General features: G+C 44.6%; 1 protein-coding gene across 1 annotated transcript; it reads left to right on the top strand.

Annotated features, from left to right (window-relative positions):
- Window positions 1-2,086: 2,086 nt before the first annotated feature.
- On the top strand, window positions 2,087-13,132 carry gpn1 (GPN-loop GTPase 1). Its single transcript, XM_086071825.1, has 13 exons — window positions 2,087-2,258; window positions 2,768-2,861; window positions 2,921-3,027; window positions 4,075-4,112; window positions 4,971-5,049; window positions 5,143-5,237; window positions 5,331-5,376; window positions 6,934-7,080; window positions 7,265-7,347; window positions 9,037-9,076; window positions 9,152-9,242; window positions 10,896-11,006; window positions 11,541-13,132. Exons 1-13 carry the CDS (start codon window positions 2,124-2,126, stop codon window positions 11,645-11,647), a joined length of 1,173 nt encoding a protein of 390 aa, XP_085927951.1. The 5' UTR covers window positions 2,087-2,123; the 3' UTR covers window positions 11,648-13,132.
- Window positions 13,133-14,021: the final 889 nt, after the last annotated feature.

The following is a 14,021-nucleotide window of genomic DNA, read 5'->3' as shown; positions in this document are numbered from 1 at the left end:
CCTTTGCTGGATGATGTGATCGGGTCAAGGAAAATAAAAAGGGCTTTCCTTTCGAACATAGGAAAGGACAACGCGCTTTCATACAAATCCGACTCCACTCGTCCTAACTGACGTCATCGGGCGGCGTACGTGGCAAAGGAGGTTGAACGGCTCGATTCCTGTCGTTTGCGATTCGCAATGAAGAGACGTTCAAAAGACTCAATTTGTTCGTGAACGTCACATCGCTGACATTACAGACCTATTCGCCTCCCGCGCAAGCGCAAATGTTCGTTCCCATCAAGTGTTTCTCACTCTGAGAGATATATATATATATATATATCTTAAAAAAGAAAATCAATAATATCATGCCTTAGCTCTAAAATGTGCATGCAGCGCTTCTCCCAGACTTCTTGCTGCAACTGAACGCCACTTTTGCCGTCGTGACGGAAAACCATGCAAAATGGCACCGCCTGTATCCAAATTGACGAGGCCGGGTCCTCCGAAGGCCGAATTTGTCGGCTGCATGACGTCACTCCCGGCGTGACTCCACAACACGCACACACTTACACGTGAACGGAGTCCGGCCAATGCGCTACCGCCAAGCAGCATTGCCGATCCATTCACGTGGAAGTCCGTTCAGTGAGCGGTGACGTCACGCGGCCGCCAAATTCGGCCTTCGGAGAATCCGGCCTTGTGAATTTGGACACAAGTTGAGTCTGGTCAAGCGCGACGGAGAAATAAGACTCATTATGTGAAAAGGTCTGTTGTAGTAAATACATATTAGAATGAGTGTGGTGGCTTGAATTTTCTTGATTTTACTTGAATTGGGTGAAACAGTTTTTGTGCAATCCCACATCTAGCTGGAATTTTATACCGAATGATGTCTTTTCTCAAGTTGGAGGTCTTGAATTTGTACTTTTGTGTGACTACAAGATTGAAACAATTCCCTTATCTTTATCCAATTTCCACAAACAAATGCTATTGGCTTGGTCTTTCATTTACAAGCACAATTTTTCTCCCCATAAATGCTTTATTTGGAATAGTCGGCATATATTGCATAAGAATAGATCCTTATTTTATCCCAATTGGTTTAATAATAGCATTATTCTGGTTAGCCAATTACTCGACGATGAAGGTTTACTGTTGAACTATTCAGAATTTTTGAACACATTTAACCTTGCACTTACTCCTAAGGAGTTTGCTAAAGTTATGGATGCTATTTCTTCTGGAATTTTGCTTTTGAGAGGGCTAGGAAGACTCGTCTCTTTACCTAAATTGGACCCCAAGGCTACCTCAATAGACACATTTTGTCTAAATGCTTCTGTGAGAAACCATAATCGCCATATATGCTCTTTGTTTCAAAGAGATATTTCTACAACGCCGTATGTGGTTTCTTACTGATCTGGTTTTGCTGATGGTTTACACTGGAAACAATGTGGTCTCTGCCGTACAAATATCTTTGAACAAATAAAGTAAGGGCATTTTCTTTTAAAATTATTCCTAGGTATTATCCTGTTAAAAAGGATCTTCTTAGGTTCAAGAAAAACATTTGTGTTGAAAATGTCACCTGAAACATTGGTCCGCCTATTCTGGCGTTGTCCTTTACACCAACAGATTCTGGAAAGATGTGTCTCCTTTTATTATTGATCATATTGAGCCTAATTTCTGTCTTTTCTGGAAACATTTACTGTTTGGTTTCTGTAAGAATGATAATGAACAAAACAAAACAAAAATTCTAATAAACTTGCTAATCATTTTGGCAAAATTTCACATACACAAATCCAAAGTTAGTCATTTGAAACCTTTGTTTTTAGTTTTTAAAATGGAAACCAAACAGTACAATAATACTTTATTGAGATCTGTCAACAAGAAAGTGATTAGCTTCATGCTCTTTAAAAAAAAAAAATATATATATATATATATATTTAAATATTCCTCCTGACTTTTTTGTTTGTTTATTTTTTTCTGGATTAATAACGTGTGTGTATGACGTCACGCAAATAGACGAGTTTGATTGGGCCGTCCTGTTTTCGGATGGCAACGCAAGATGGCCCCCGGTGGCTTCACTTCTCGCTGTCAATCGAAAGGAGAAGAAGAAGAAGACTAAGAAGCGAAGAAGAAAACAAAGACGCGTCGACTGAGCAATGGCGGCGCCAAGCGAAGCTGCTCCCGTTTCGTCGGGCGTTGACGAGAAGATGGTGGAGAAGGACGATGAGAGGAAAGCTGTATGTTTGCTCGTGCTTGGCATGGCCGGATCCGGAAAGACGACTTTTGTTCAGGTAGCGCTCCAAAGAAATCGAGCAAATGCTAGCACCGTTAGCACAGCAATGCTAACAAGCGTTGCACAGCTCAGTTCGCATGCTTCTTTCGACAAAGTCACTCGAAATCCCGCCGAACCTGCTTCGGTAGACGCCCAACTACAAGAGCACTATGCGGATGATAACATATCAACAACAGGTCACGTGGTAAGGCGTACGTTTACCACGTGACGTCATATCGTGGAGCCTCAAAAGTGGAGTTAAGTGCTAACCTGGCTTGGCAGGAGTCAGTAGTCAAGAAATGGCGGAGTACTCTTTTGTGGCATTACTGTTTGTTTGCTATTTTCATGATTAAACAATAGCAAATCGTCATTAATGGCTTCACAAGCAGTCATGGTTAAAAAAAAAAAGAAAGAAAAGAAGCTGGCAGGTAAAATGTCATTGTATGGCACGATGAGAATAATGGCTTGTCCAAATATTGCCTGGTGCCGACGTCCTTGTCCAACGCTGTCCCGTGGTCCATTCCGCAGAGGCTGACGGCTCATCTTCACGCACTCCAAAGTCCTCCATACCTCATCAACCTGGACCCCGCCGTGCGCGACGTTCCCTTCCCCGCCAACATCGGTAAGGCGACACCTGACGTGGCCTCCTTCCCTCGCGCTGACCTTTCTTCCACCCGGCAGACATTCGCGACACGGTCAACTACAAAGAGGTGATGAAGCAGTACGGCCTGGGACCCAACGGCGCCATCGTAACCTCGCTCAACCTTTTTGCCACGCGCTTCGATCAGGTGATGCGCACCGCTTGACACTTTTGCAAGGGTTAGCAAATTTCCGGGAGGGATCAACCATTCCAGGGAACCATTGAATTGCCGTGATTGCCATTTCCGTTCCAATCATTTCTTTAAATGAAGCTGGAGGGCAATAAAATGCAGCGTGTCCAGTAGCGGTGACGAACATTATTTGTCGAAGAATGCTCGGACGCTGAAGAGTCTGTGAAGGTGGCAGCCTTTTCTCAAGCTTTGTCAGTCAAGCAAGACCTTCTGCACCGCTTGCTGTCATACACGTCTGAATATGCAATGATGGAAAAATGGCACCAATTTGTTGATCAAATGTTTTCCCACATTTTTGCTTTAAACGGAGACGGAAAGTCATATTGTGCTCTTGATTGAATCTTTTCACAACCATGAAGTGTCAAAGTGCTAAAATCAAAATGCAAGTATTTCTCAATGGCTTTTTTAAATGTGAAAGGTCAAGATTTCCTCACAAAGTAACATATTTGTTCTTCTCTCTGCTTCTTTTCATTCCATTTTTGTAATTTTCCTGAACTGGATTTAACCTAATACGCATTAGTTAGTTGAGATGTAACCACGTGCTGATATTTAAATTTGCCACAATATCGTCAGTCATATTAGGATATCAAAAGCAGCCCCCCCCCCGTCCCGCCTCAACCCGACATGTAGAGCAGGAAATGTTGTGCCGCTGAGCCTTTCGGAATGCACACAGTCACATTGTGAGCTTTTTTAAAATATTTTATATTCATATAGGCAAGCCGCTGACTAACGTGTGATAATATTTTATGGTGATGTTTGGATATTTTGACATCCCTGTTAGAGGAGTAATCAGCGCGTTGCTGAGCAAGCTAGCTTAGCATGTAGTGTTGCCACGGAGTCTGGGTGCAAGCGGGACGTAGCCGTGACCTTTTTCAACCACCTGGCAGCTGCGGATGCTGCTGATTGGACGATGAGAGATCTAATACAAATGGAGCATCACAAAATTGCATCATCGCCACTACTTTTGTACACACTCAAAGTTTGTGTGTTGTTTTTGTGTTTTAGGTGATGCATTTCATCGAGAAGAAACAGCACAATCACAGGTCAGTCCATTGATTGGCTAATCAATAACATCTTTTCAGGAGCAACTTTTCAAATAAAACACTCACTCGGATTCAATTCTCTTTAACATTTGCGATGTTGCATTTGACTTTCTTTGGTAAAAGCATCACAGGAAAGCTTTCCAATCTTAAACTTCGGTTTTTTTTCTTTTATATTAGAGCGGCTTCTTCCTCTGACTCGCATGGAACTTCTAGTAAATTCCCTCGCGGGAGCGAACAAAGGATGACGCAATCGAATGCGCGATGCGTTCACATTAAATGGGGAGAAACCAGCATCAACCGTAAGACATCACGTTAAATGAAAAATACAGATACAAAAAAATAATAGTCACGTCAAACCCTTGGTTACGGTAACATTCTTCTTAGTAGGGGTGTGAACTGCCTCGTACCAGGAAATTGGATCTGTATCACGATTCGATTCGATACTGATTAATCCGCCATACGAATCTATAAGTCGATGATTGCCATTTTGTTGTTGAAAATACTCATCAGTCGTGATTGACAAATGAAGCGTCAAGAAGCACTTGTAATATCGCGATATATTGCAGAATCTTTTTTTTTATACACCCGTACTTCTTAGTAAGTCACAATTGTTTCTCACCAGTGAGCCATTTGTAGAACAGTTGGTACGGGTTAACTCTGCGTCCCGACTAACAGTTGGTACGGGTTAACTCTGCGTCCCGACTAACTGTTGGTACGGGTTAACTCTGCGTCCCGACTAACTGTTGGTACAGGTTAACTCTGCGTCCCGACTAACCGCTTGCTCATCGTCTTCCAAAGCAAACATTTGCAAATGTCAACACGAAAGAGAAACGCGCGTCTTTCATTTGTGGTCTGCAGGTTGGTCCTTCTGGACACGCCGGGCCAGATCGAAGTGTTCACGTGGTCGGCGTCCGGCAGCATCATCACCGAAGCCCTGGTAACGCCCGCCGACCTTTGCTCGCCGGCCTTTGCTCGCCATCGCCAGCGGTCCTGACGAGCGTGCGTCTGTGTGTGCGTGCGTGCTCGGCAGGCGTCGGCCTTCCCCTGCGTGGTGCTCTACGTCATGGACACGTCTCGCTGCGTCAGTCCCGTCACCTTCATGTCCAACATGTTGTACGCTTGCAGGTAGGCCCGCCCCCCCGTTGGCGGCTGCACGTGACTCGCTCCGAGCGCTTGCTTGATTTGTCTGCTTCATCGGCGCCATCTTTTTTCTTTCAGTATCCTCTACAAGACCAAACTTCCCTTCATCGTGGTCATGAACAAAGTGAGTCGTTTTCTCTCCACCTTTTCGTTGGCTTTGGACATCAGAGGAGCTCGCGTATTGATCATTTTATCAGCCATTTTGAAATGGACTCCTTTTTTTAGCCCAGTTTCAATCACGCTTGTTAGTTTTTTATCATCGTTAGTCAACCACATCCTGTTTTTATTTAGTCCATTTTTAGACTATTAGTCTTCATTTTAGTCTAAGTAAACATAATTCTATTCATCTCGTTTTCGTCAACATTTGAGTCTAGTTTTCGTCAGGACAATCATTTTAACCCTGTATATATTTTTTGTCATCGGCTAAAACTATTTCACATCAAATTTTCTCATCTTTCTGATGAAAAAAAAACGTGACACATAATTAGAGTATATCAACTAGTGATGCACCGAATATTCGGCCACTGAAAATTTTCCGACTGACCATCGGGAATTTCACGAGTTTTCCCAAATGCTCAGTCTATCCACGGCGACCAATCGAATAGTAATGGCTTGATGTTGGTCGAACAACGAATCGGCACGTTGGACAAAACGTTGGAAAACGTTCGGCCTCATGATTATTATTATTATTTTTTTACTTAAAGCACTGGTTTCTGCTCATTAAAGCAACACTAAGGAACTTTCAGTTGATGTTGATGATAGCGGCGCCATATGGACAAAAGCGGTATTGTTATGTCTGAAGGAAGACCACATTTCCTATGAGGACAAGCGCTTTCCGTTGTTTTTTTAGCTCACACCAGCGAGTGAAAGGCGGGTCAATGTTGATCCTTGACTGTCCTTATATCGAGGTAGCTTTCCTTTTTTCTTTTTTGTCTTCTCGGCCAAAACTCTTCAGTTGTTTTGCAGCTTCTGCCAGGAAAGCAGTAATCGTGCGTCGACATTCAAATTGACTTCCATCTTTGTAACGAATGGATAAAGGGGGAAGTGACGTATGCCATAAAGCATTCAGCACATTTTCAGTTTTTGGTATGTTCCTACCATCCTCCTCAAAGTTGTTAAGTGCCAATAAAACCCATGCAGACCCCCTCAGGCCGTGGCAAAGGTACCATTCAACGAGTTTTAAGCCCATGTTTCATCAGAAGACTTATGAAAATATTTGATTAAGATTCCTTAGTGCTACTTTAAAACAGACTTTCATGCTGACGGAAACAAAATGGGAGCGCTCGCAGCAGTAGCTATTTTCCATAGCGACGCAAGAAGTTCCCGAGCGAAAGAAATGTGTCGAGGGAGCCAATCGGACCCGTAGGCGGAATATGTCAGATCGACAGAAAAAGGAGCGCTTCGCTTCGCGATTGCTGCAGAGTCGGAAAGCGTTCTTCCGTCGCCCGGGAGCGCAACCCTAACCCTGAAAGAGGTCCCACGTTAACCAAGTCGTTGCTTCGGTGCCAAGGAGGTTTTTGTTGTTGTGTTCTTGTTGGCCGGAAGGCGCGGCGGCTCGGATCTGCTACTGTATGCATAGAACGTAAACGCTGGACGTGAAAAGCTGTTGATTTGATAACTCGTTTGTGTCAGCAGCTCCACCTTGACAAAGTGCGTGCGTGCGTGCGTGTGTTCGTTGCAGACGGACATCATTGAGGAAAGCTTCGCCGTGGAGTGGATGAAGGACTTTGAGGCTTTCCAGGACGCCTTGAACCAGGAACGATCCTACGTCAGCAACCTGACGCGCTCCATGAGTCTGGTCCTGGACCAGTTCTACTCCAACCTGCGGGTAAATCAACTCTGCTGTTTGCAATCAGTCGCTCCGACCTCGCTACTTTGTTGCCGACGTGCCGGCCGACGCCGGGCGTGGCCTTCAGCTCACACGAAGGCACGGCGGCCCCGGAGCCGAATGATGTCATCGTTGGTCCCCGTACGTCCAATTGGCCATTTGAAACCTTGCAATTGTGGCGCAGGTAGTGGGCGTGTCGTCCGTGACGGGCAGCGGATTGGACCAGCTGCTCGTTAAGGTGCAGGAGGCTGCTGACGAGTACGACAGGTGAGAATATTGTCCTTGTTGGCCACAACGTTTGTTTAACCTTGCTGACAGAAAAACACGCCATTGCCCTCGTTTGTGTTGCCGCGTTGACAGACACGTTGGCCCTTGCGGCGGCCGTGGCTCGGGGTGTAGACGGTCGTTCGGTACCCAGAAGGTCAGCTGTTCGACCCCCGCTGTCCCCATGTCACGTGTCGTCGTGTCCTTGGGCAAGGCACTTGACACGCATTGCCTCCAGTGCAACTCAACACTGGTGTATGGAAGGTGCCAATGTGTGGCGGTGGTCGGAGGGGCCGTAGGCGCACACTGGCAGCCGCGCTTCCATCAGCCTGCCCCAGGGCAGCTGTGACTCCTTAAGTAGCTTAGCGCCACCACAGTGTGAATGTGTGAGTGCGTGCACAATGTATCCATTCTACTGTAAAGCGTCTTTGAGTGGCTAGAAAAAGCGCTCTATAAATCCAATGCATTATTATTTCATTATTATTCGCCCGGGTGGCAAACAGGGTCAGGGTCAGGCTCAGGCTCAGGCTCAGGCTCAGGCTCAGGGTCAGGCTCAGGCTCAGGCTTAACCTGCCTTCCCCCAGACGGGGAGGTGCCATTGAAGGCTGCCGCAATGTCACATGATTCAAGCCTCCACTTGCGTCCTTTTTGTTGAGTGCCTTCAGGAATCCGGTGTCCTCCATGACTTTAGGATTCCATAACACATGACAACAAGATTGTCAATACCTACTCAATAATTGAGATTTCAGCCCCAGAAGCCGATCGCTTACTCCTGCGAACTGAATTCATATAAACCTTCAATTTAGATTTTTTTTTTACAGCTGTGTCGCATCTGCAGGTGTATTTACTCTCAACACTGGTGAGCAGCAGCAGATGGTGTAAGTGACATCAGATGTCGTAAGTGACATCAGATGTCACCGTCTGTCGGCTGCTCCCACTGGTTGGAAGTGCCGAGTGCGCCGTCTATCGCCATCATTTATTTCCTAATTCCCGCCAATGTGCATCAGCCATCAGTGCTCGAATTCAATTTCAGAAAATCTTACGAGCCCACGTCGCGCTTTGCGTGTATTTTCGGATGCATTTCATCTGCAAAGAGACCAAGAATTGGTCAAAACCAAATGACGTGTCCACTTTCCCGGCTTTAATGAGGAAGGCTTGCGCTCAGTCTGGCTGTCAGACGGCAGCAGTGAAAATGAAAGTAAGCGGAAACATAAAGACGTTGACAAAACGCGCCTCCAACTGGTTAAGGAGGCGCGTATGAGATGGCAGAGCGACGACTTTCACATTCGAGAAGTGACGTCATAAATGATGAGGACAGACAAATTGTGCTTAACCTGAAGGTGGCGCCAGACCGCTGTTTTGCCCCCAAATTCAAACTTTCAGGAAACTAAAATGTCCAAATCATGAGCGGGACTTGTGAACAGACACCCGTTTTTACAGTTTGGCAGCAAAAAGAAATACAATTTGAGTATCCCTTGAAGTCTTGTCACACGCTGCTCTACTCGATGCTGCCCCCAGAGGTCATTAAGGGAAATTGTTGTGGTGCACTGGCGCGTCAAATGATTTCAGTCATGTCATGTGACTCACTCGTCTGGTTATCGGAATGGCAAAGGAGACGCTTGAGATGCGTAAGCGCTTGCTGAGTGCGCAACCTTTTTAAGCGGGTCTCAACTTTGTGCTTTTGTTGCTCAGGGATTATCGGCCAGAATACGAGCGACTCCGCAAGCAGCTGGTGAGAAAAAAATCTGTCACGCATCCTGCTTGGGCTGCTGCGGCTTGACGTGTCATTCTCGTGCCCGACCGCCAGATGGAGGCTGAAAGTGGAAAGCGGCGAGAGCAGCTGGAGCGACTCAGCAAGGATCTCGGCGCCGTTCGCATGACGCCGGCTTCGCTTGCAGGTGGACAAAATCTTTTTCTTCCATTTGTTTGCCTTTGTCGGGAACATTTTTCTTTGTCAATAAGATGAGTTTGTCTCGTGTCACACTCGGCTTTTCTGACCGGCACCCAAATAGCATTTTTTTGGTGCATGAAGCCAACGGTGAGAACGTTTTGTGCTTTGATTAGTAAATGCGCAACATGCTTGGAATTGCCGTTGTTTTCGCTTTCCTTTGACGGTCAACGTACGAACAAGAATGAAACTTTACTGATGATTTACCGTAAGAGCTGAAAGATATTTATGTTATTTTTATTTAATTTATCATTATTTTTTTGACATTTATTATATTGTAAGGTGACCTTGAGTGTCTTGAAAGGCGCCTATAAATGAAATGTATTATTATATTACAAAAGTGCAATCTCTGCAGAAATTGCACGGGAATGCCCAAACGCTGAACGCTAAGATTTAAGAATAAATGTGCTTACAAAGTCAATTGAAAGATAAATTACTCAAATGTGGTCCAAGCGGGGTTTGAACCCAGGTGAACTCCATGTGGAAGGTAATTGCTCTAAGCATTGACTTGACTTAACGTGACTTCAAAATCATGGCTAATGGCGAATTTATTTTGAAGTGTCATGTGATGCTGAAAGCTAAAGCTAGCATGCATTTAATCATTTCAGTGAAATTATAATGCATTTTTGGATATGGTAGTCAGTTTGCTGACCAAACCCAGAAAACAGGTGAGCCATGATTGGTCGTTACCTACTTCCTCAGCACAGGTGATGTCATCTTCAGTTGACAGCAAGTGGAATTTTTTTTTTTTTAAAGGTATTAATTGCATACAAAAAAGAATGTACTTATCAAATTCATTCTGGACAAAATGCTAACTTTTTACTGCTGAAAATGGCTCAATGAGTCAAGTATCCTTTAACTCATTGACTGGCAGCCATTTTGACTGAAGCAACCCCCTTCGCTCCCGTCTGTTTTACAGGATTTGGACTGATTTTGCATGGCCAACAGTATATTGTGATCGATTGCTATAAAAACATGGAACCTACCAAAAGAAAGATTCAAGTCTCTTCTTTCATCAGGAAAAAAAGTATATTTGTATATTTTTCCGGTTTGCCGCAATTTGCATTAGAATAGAGCTAAGTTTCATCATTATTCACAAATCTGTTACAAACACTGGGGAAAATAGCTTTTTTTTTCAACATGGCCCTGATTAATCTCTTATACTCTGCTGTCTGCTGGCCGTTTTTGTAATAGCGATCATTTCTTCAACCGTTCTCTGCAGTTGAGAGGCTGCATCAAAGCGTTCTGTATGCTCTAGCAAAATAAAAAAAATGAAAACACGTATAAATACGTCTTTGGGACACTTAAAACATTTAAAATAAAACATATTTATACATTTTTGGGAGCAAATGAGTTAAGTACAAGCGGCACGAAACCGGATGTGGCTCTTCAAAATAAAACCGTTCGCCCGGAACCGGACGTGGCTATTTACACCGCAAATTTCAAAATAAAATACAATACGTATTCCTGTAAGAAAATTGAATGATGGTTATTTACAGTCAAATTGAATAGAGAGATCGAACATGATTGCTTTTGAGTCCAGTCCACCGTGCGTTTTTTGCCCGGATTGCTGAGGACGCATCGTCTTTTGTTGTTTTTGCAGAAAATGCCATCGTGGGCGGGCCCAGTGACCTCATCATGACTCGCGGCATCCGGGACTCCGATGACGACGAGGCTGCGGCGGACAGCGACACGGACGACGTGGACCACAGCAGTAAGATGGCCGACGGCCTCCCACACCTTGAAAAGCTCCCAATCCAAAGCGCCTCGGGTTCCATTTGGAAGCAGCAAGTTTGACACGTGTCGAGGCGACGCCGAGCGTTTGGGAAGCGGGAGCGGGAGCGCGCAAAACTCCCTGCGCGTCCTCAAGCAGCAAAAGGAAGAGTGGCGAAAATTCCCCTAAGGTTGACGTGAAAGACCGATAAGTCACTGAAGAAAGTGTTTCGATGAAGTTGTCCTTGCAGAAGGAGGTGCACGGTTCGATGAAGTGAGAGCTTCACGTTCTTTAGCACCCGTGAAATCACAGTTTTTCTTAAATCAACAACTTTTGCTCAAGAATGAATGACAATATTAGCATCCTTTTTGTTCAAGTCCATTATTTTCAATGTCAGCGTTGTAAATTGGGGTACGACTAAACATTGAATAAGGTTATTTCAATATTTTATACAAAAAATCTGCACGTGTGGCGTGTGTGTGTGTTTATATTGTGAGTTGAGGCACTCCTAAGTGTGCTTTTGGTTGTGTTTAGAAGTGGAGGAGAGCAAAGAGAAGGACGCTTTTGGGAATTTCCTGCGGGAGAGGCGGCAGGTGGTGGAGGTGCGAAATCGCAAGTGCAGCTCGCCACAAGCTCCTTGACGTGGAACAACTGCAGCTGAAGACAAACACTTCTTTCTTCTCTTAAACAAAATCTTTTTGTTTCGTTTTTCTTGTCCTTTGTTTCCATTTTGTTCTTGTTAGCAGATGTGCCTCTTGGAATCTGAGCTGTGGCCATGAATGCCCCCCCCCCCAAAAAAAAAACAATTTTGTCATGTTGGGATCATTGAAGACTTGAAATGGTCCGTAGGTGCGAATGCTGGCGAGGTGCTTCTCGCTCACCTTGGCGCGAGAGTGAACGCCGTAGAAAATGTTGTGGCGGAGGCCGGCGTGGGCGTTCGCAAGCCTTTGGGGTTCAATCCCCCCCAGCAGCTGCTGACGAGCCCGTCGGTGTCTGGAGCAACTCTGGACTTGCGCCGGCTCCGGGTCGCCGGCCTGGCGAGCCGGGCTGCACTTGTGGAAGCGGTTGGCCTGCTTCTTCCTGCGCGATCCACAATGACACGAAAGCAAGCAAGACGTGCACGCGGCGCATCAGCAAGAGCAAGACTGCAAATGACAAGATCTCTATTATCAGAGTTTGGAGGTATTCAACATTGACGCTTTCAATATGCAAAAATAAAAAATCCTAACTCATTCACTGCCATTGACGGCTATAAACGTCAAAAATTCATTTGAACTATTTCTATTTATGAAAACCTAGACATTTTTTAAAAATCTTATTTTTTCAAAGAAAAGATGATTAAAAATGAGGGGCGTCGGCCGATTAAAAATTGTAATTAATCGCATGACTCCCAATAGTTAACTATCGATTAATCAATTAAGTTTTATAGCTGTTGTAAATGTACAATAATTTTCTTCTAGGTTTTCATACTCTTGTTAACAAAAGTGAGAGAAAAAAGTCAAATAGTTCAACTGAATTTTTGACGTCTATAGCATCAATAGCAGTGAACGAATGCGTACAATCTTGACATTGTGATCGCTCCAATAAGCCAAAAGCAAGTTGAAGCTATTTTGTGAGAGAAATCAAAGAAGAAAATACACCTCACTTCCTTCAACTGTTGACGAATGTGTCTCACTCTTGCCATGAAAATGACTCTTTTTTTTATTTTTTGTAAAACACATCAAATTGCCACGTTGCCACGTTGTCCCTGGCCTGCTCATGCAAGAAGAATATAATTCCTGCTTCGCCGCAAGCAATCAAACTTGGAATGGAATCTTTTGATAGCAACACCTTAATGAAGTGAATTAGTACGATTGTCAAATGTTGACTTTGTCTGGCCACAGAAACAATCCTGACCCCAAGAAATCTTCCGCCTATGTTTTTGCTTGCTTGAACCTGATTTTAAGAGGAGCAATTGTGCCACCTGCTGGTGACATTAAAATGTAGTCTTCAAGCCACCGAGCCGGTTGATTGGAAGACAGGTGACATGTGTGCTTGTTTGGGGCGGGGTTAAAGTGTCAACTCTGCCTGCGGGCTACTTTTCAAAGACTTATTTGCTTTTCTCCCCAATTAAAGTTTAGCTTGAACACGTGTAGCTAATTATCTTTGTGTATCGTCAGGATGTTGTCAACAGCAAAACAAATCAACAAAATCCAAATGTCATTTCCGGGGTCGGAGGATCCAGGCCCACAAAGAAAAACGCATTGAGCCGCACTGTTGTTGACTGCTCCATTGGCGGCTAAACGAGCGCGTTGTCTCGTAGCGTGGCTAAAAAGGCAAACGGCCCAGAAAACCGTTTTGTTTCAGGGCTTTGACTTTCCGGACCGGACTTGAACCCCAACCAGGCCGGACGCGCATCACCGAAATGTCGCAAACAAACGGATGAAGGGAATTGTTGTCAAAACGGCGGCTCCAAAAGTCGACCACTTCGAAGAGCTCAGTCGGACACAAACGTCTTGTCTGCTGAAGAACGTGACGGAGTTGAGAGAGCTTTGAATGATGGCGAAGAAAGCAGCAGCTTTGGAGGCCGCGCGTGCGTGAAAAGAAAGTAAGTCAAACTAACGTTTGTTCAAATTGGACGCGGATATTGTTGCAAAAGAAAGTTTACGACAGATTGCAGGCCAATCGATCCAAAGTTGATGTCAATTAGTAAATGCAGCACAAAAAAACGAGCAGCAATTCGTTTTGGAGCCGACTTTGAAACGTCTCAGTTTGCTTCCTTGGTTCAACAAGCTAAAAAAAAAAGCATTGCATGGCAGCTGTTTTCTCATCGGGAGAATCGTTCTTATAATAGTCGGCCTAACATCTGCTTTCATTGCTCAGTCCTGTTTTGATGTTTGAAATAGCAACGAGGCAACGAGGTTGCTATGTTGAGCGACATACAAGATCGATACGCAAACGTTTGGAAACGTGTTCGTTGTACGTTCAAGTAGCTCGAAGTGACCTTTTGGAATTAAAAAAAAAAAAGTGCCCTTA

The sequence above is a fragment of the Leptonotus elevatus genome, chromosome 3 (genome assembly GCF_054856555.1).
Source record: "Leptonotus elevatus isolate MCC_2025b chromosome 3, RoL_Lele_1.0, whole genome shotgun sequence".
In the NCBI taxonomy this organism is placed as follows: Eukaryota; Metazoa; Chordata; class Actinopteri; order Syngnathiformes; family Syngnathidae; genus Leptonotus; species Leptonotus elevatus.
The sequence above is the reverse complement of the archived record's forward strand: the minus strand, read 5'-3'. Positions and strand labels throughout refer to the sequence as shown.

Excerpts from the sequence above, each read along its gene's own strand:
- gpn1 (XM_086071825.1), top strand. The coding sequence starts at position 2,124 with ATGGCGGCGCCAAGCGAAGCTGCTCCCGTTTCGTCGGGCGTTGACGAG. Across the intron at positions 2,259-2,767 it reads GAAAGACGACTTTTGTTCAG|AGGCTGACGGCTCATCTTCA; the intron begins GTAGCGCTCCAA and ends TCCATTCCGCAG. Across the intron at positions 4,113-4,970 it reads AAGAAACAGCACAATCACAG|GTTGGTCCTTCTGGACACGC; the intron begins GTCAGTCCATTG and ends TGTGGTCTGCAG.